The sequence below is a fragment of the Mirounga leonina genome, unplaced genomic scaffold, assembly GCF_011800145.1.
Source record: "Mirounga leonina isolate KUSES-001 unplaced genomic scaffold, KU_Mleo_1.0 Mir_154, whole genome shotgun sequence".
NCBI lineage: Eukaryota > Metazoa > Chordata > Mammalia > Carnivora > Phocidae > Mirounga > Mirounga leonina.
Window position 1 is genome coordinate 42,150,394 of NW_023270389.1, and position 4,820 is coordinate 42,155,213.

At 56.8% G+C, this 4,820-nt stretch overlaps 1 protein-coding gene across 1 annotated transcript; it reads right to left on the reverse strand.

Moving 5' to 3' along the window:
- Positions 1–430: 430 nt before the first annotated feature.
- Positions 431–2,140, reverse strand: ZNF648 (zinc finger protein 648). The gene has a single exon (XM_035009549.1). It carries the CDS (start codon positions 2,138–2,140, stop codon positions 431–433), a length of 1,710 nt encoding a protein of 569 aa, XP_034865440.1.
- Positions 2,141–4,820: the final 2,680 nt, after the last annotated feature.

Here is a 4,820-nt window from a genome sequence, read left to right on the forward strand (position 1 = left end):
TTCTTAGTATTTGCATATGGCTTTGAGGGCAGGACAGGACAATCTTCTTCACTGTGTCCCTGGAGGCTTGCACAGTGCCCAGGATATAATTCCCAATCCCCTGAGATCCCCCCACCAAGGAACTCAACTCTTGACCAGTTCTCACTACTGTTTCTTATCCTTTCCCCATTGACTATGACCTCTGAAATTCAGAAGAAAGACTGTTGTGAAACCACACACGTGGGTATCAGCCCTCCTCTTACTCTTTACACAAGAGATCGAACACATGGATCACATGGATCACCGGATGGCCGGCGACTCACCGGGGGGAAAGGCTGACCGGTGGGGCTAGGTGATATTACCACGTGAATGGGCTTGTCCATGAAGGAGGGTTCCAAGCGATGAGGGCGCAGCACAGCGTCTTCACCTTCCCGGAGAGCTGCTAGAGCCGTCACTCATCAGAGGAGGAGGGGACGCGCTCCTTCTTGCAGGTACCGTGCTTGGCTCGGTGCCGCTGGAGGTGATTGGACCTGGTGAAGGCCTGGCCGCAGTCCTCGCACTGGTAGGGCCTCTCCCCGTTGTGCACCCGGATGTGCTGGGCCAGCTCCGACGCGATTCGGAAGGCCCTGCCGCACTCCGCGCAGAGGAAGCCCTTCTCGCCGGAGTGGATCTGCTGGTGCCGCTTCAGGGTGGAGGAGCGGGCGAAGGCCTGGCCGCACTGGGCGCAAGGAAAGGGCCTCTCCCCCGTGTGGATGCGCTGGTGGCGCACGAGGCGCGAGGGCTGCGCGAAGGCCACGCCGCAGTCGGCGCACTTGAAAGGCCTCTGGCCGGTGTGCAGCGTCTGGTGCTCGATCAGGTTGGAGGATTTGGTGAAGCACTTGCCGCAGGTGGGGCAGGGGAAGGGCCGCTCGCCCGAATGCACACGCTGGTGCTCCATCATTCGGCTGGCCACGGCGAACTCCCTGTCGCAAGCGGGGCAGCGGAAGGGCTTCTCGCCCAGGTGCGTGCGCTGGTGGCGCAGAAGCGACAGCGGCTTGTTGAAGGTCAGACCGCACTCGGTGCAAGGGAAGGGCTTGTTGTTGCTGTGCATGTTGCGCTGGTGTTTGCGCAGGTCGGAGGAGCGCACGAAGGCCTTCCCGCAGTCCGGGCACGGGTAGGGTTTCTCGCCCGTGTGGGTGCGGATGTGCTTGCGGTGGTCCGAGGACCAAGTGTAGGCCTTGTCGCAGAAGGGGCACTGGTAGGGCCGCTCGCCCGTGTGCAGCCGCCGGTGCTGCTGGAGGGTGCCCCGGTGGGAGTAGGCCTTCCCGCACAGCTCACAAGCGTAAGGCTTGGTGCCCCGCGGCTGCGAGGGACTCAGAGGGGTGCTGGCTTTCTGGAAGGCCCTTCCTCCCCGTAGGCGCTTGTAGGGAGGCGCCTCCTCTTGCCCACCCTCGCGCGCACCCTCCGGCTTCTGGCCCTTCCTGCCGGCCCGCGCCTTGGCCAGCACCGCTGCGGCCGGGCTGGCTGCGGGCGCAGACCCCCGGGCCGCGGGGCACGTCTCCTGCGTGGGGAGGTCCCAGCTGCCCCCGGGCTTGGGGAAACACATGAGAGAGGAGTTGTCTGGGGACGTGTCTACACCTCTCTGTGCACAGAAATCTCTTCCCGTCTCAGGGAAGCTGGACGGGACCCCCAAGGCAGCGGCCAGGTTTGCCCTGGAGTCTCCATCATCTTCGGCAGGTAGTGATTCCCTAAGCGGTTGCGTCCGACCTAACAACTTGTGTGAGAGGTCGCCAGGGACGGTCCCCGGAGCTGTGCCTGGTCCAGGGGAGTCCTGGGTCTGGGTGATCTTGGACTCATCTCTTCCCCAGCTGGCCTTCATCCCAGGCATCACCGTCGGTTCCTTCCCCACGCCGCCGGCACTAAAGGAGCTGGAGAATTTATCTTCCTCGCTGGGCCGATGATGCCATGGCAAGTCAGGACTGTCTTCAGTCCCCTGGGAGCTGCTTCTTGGACAGGCCTGGGTATCAGGGTCCCCAGCGCTCCCTTTGTCTCCTGCCTCGCCACCATCTTCATCCTCTCTCTCGAAGCTCATGCTCAGGATCTGGGGGTCATGAGCTTCCTCGCTCAAGCTGCAGAGGGGAGACACCTTGCCCCACCTTTCCTGGAGGTCCACCTGTGTCATGACTTTCAGGCACTTCTATTCCTGCTCCTCCTAGACAGAATCTTTGCTTGGCTCAGGATACCTGCACAAAGGAAGGTATTTTTGTTTGTTTGTTTAATATATCTTTTGTTTTTATGGATTCTTACAGAAACATTTTTTATTATTGAATTATAGTTGGCATACAATGTTATATTTACGTATTTTTAATTTAGGTAAATCATACACACATGTATGTATATACGTATACACACATTTATCGTGTGTTTCTTTCTTTCTTTCCTTTTTTTTTTTTTTTTTTTACAAAGGTAGTGTTTTCACTTACCTTCAGTTTAAATGTTTAACTTTTCCCCAAGTGTGCCATATTTATCCCATGGTATTTCTGGCAAACCCCACAGGTCCCCAGCTGTGCATGTACCCTGATTTGAGAAGCATAGACTTAGGGTTTGACAGCAAGGCATGAGACAAGGAAGCCATTGAGTTTTATTTTCTACGTGATTTTATTTTAGCTTGAAGACACCGAGAGAGCCTGCTAGGGTTGGCTAATAAGGGCTGTTTGTGTGAGCGATACGTTTTACGGGAGTCGCTGGAGTAGAGGCAGGCTCCTGCAGGCCTGGGGGGTGAGGGGCAATTTCTGACCAGAGGGCTGAGTTTGCTTTTGTCCAGAGGGAACCTTCTGGGAATCTCAGAGGGGGTAATGCTATAGTTTCACTTTCTGGGCAGACATTATGAGCCAGGTAAAATGCTGAGCGCCTCACAAGCAGGATTTCATTTCTTCTTCCTAGCAACCTTTAAGAGAGATGCTGTTACTATTTTATTATTCTTTCCGTTTCGCAGACCAGGATAGCGAGGTCTAATGGGGTTTCCTACCTGCCCAAGGCCACACTGCCCAGGGACAGCAGCCCTGATGCTTCTCTTTCACTCCGAGGCCCCGATGTTAAACCCAGAGCTGTAGGTACTACCTCCCAGACGTGGCCGCCAGACGGAGGCCTGCCCTGGGGCTGGGCCCAGCCCCAGAGCAGCCCCAGCATCCTGGGGGGAGAGCCACTGCCTTCTGCAGGCATCAAAGCCCCTTGTGTTTTCTGGGCCAAGGAGCCTTGGCTACGGGGCCTCACCACCGGGCTCCTCCCTGCTCTTTTTGACCCAAATTGCCCTCCGCAGAGAAAGAGGCCAGGACACACGCTGTGGAGACTGTTGCCTGGGGTGGTCAGGAGTATTAGTCACTGAGTGTTTACTTTCAGAAAGCTCCTTCTTTCCTCCTCCGCCCACCCTCCACTGTCTCTGGCAGAATAAGAGGGGCCATCTCTGGACTTGGAGGCTCCGATGCGCTCCCCATCGGGCAGGAGGCGTTCTATCACCCGCCAGCAAGGGGTAGTCATTCATTCAACAGATGTGTACCAAACCCTCAAAATCATAGGCTTGTGCATCAACAAGTGTCTCAGCCTTGTTTTCTTCATCGGGAAGATGGAAGATAATACGGCTGCTGTATGGTCTGCGTGAAGCTCTTGCACACGGCTGGCATTCAGTGACTAGTTCGTTGTCCCCTCTGCTGTCAGCTCCTCTGGCCCCCAGCAGGACTTCTGGGAGGTGTCCAGATGGACAGTTGAAGCAGTTTGGTGGTCAAGGTGCACTTAATAAAGCCATATCCTGGCCCCACCTCACCAAACTGCCCTGCCCCCAGCTCTTGCCTGATCATAAACCCAGTTATTGTGTGTGTGTATGTGTGTGTAGGAGGGGAGCAATGGGGGGGAATCCTCACTTTGTACGTGGGAACAGAAGCCACAGATGGTAGGAGGGCATAATGCCACAGTGGCTGGGGTCCAGTGTCTTAAGTCCCTTTGGGGCCTCAAGCCCAGGGACCACTCCCTCCCTCTGACCTCCCTCTCTATCCCCATAACAGGTCAGAGTGTGGCTGGCGTAGCCTTGGGCAGGAGACCAGGCTTGATGTATTTTCAGCACGCTGGTTCTTAGAAGAGTGGCTGCGTGCGTGTGTGTCTGTCTGGTTAACAGAAGGGACACCGTGCTGGCCAGCTTCACATGGTTTCCTCAGGCCAGCATGCCTGATCAGGGACTGTGGTCCACCAGCATGGACAGCAAAGGGATGCTGGATTCCTTGGGCTTCTTTCTTTCTCTGGGACAACACTCTGCGCATGTTCAGACGGAACTGCCTGCAGACCACTCACTTCGCTGACCCCCACCCCCCTCCAGCACACGGACCCAACTTTACATACATGTCTCATTCCCCCTCCTCTGGGCCGCCGGTGAGCCTCCTCCGGGCAGCACGCCGCACTCTGCCGGCTCACAGCTTCGCAGAAGCCTGACAGAAGATTGTCTTTTCAGATGGGAAATCCCTCCCCTGTCTGAAGCCACAGCCCTAGAGAGTATATCCTGCTTTCTTCCGCCTGGAGCTGCCAGAGGTTCTCTCTTGACCACCGACAAGACCAAGGGGAAGGCAGGGGCTCAGGGTAGGATCTTCTGACCGAGTCTACACCAGTAGTCCTGGTCTGGAAGAGCCCTGTGCCATGGTGTGGCTGGACCTTCTGCTCTCCAGATACGCTGACCCCCAGACGCTGTCAGAGCACAGCCCTTTCCTGGAACTTCCACCACCCTTACCAGCCAGGAGTGGCCCACACGCAGCCTCCAGCTTACTCACCTCGTACAGGGACACCTTGCAGAATCCTGGCCTGAGGGCTTGTTCCAGCTC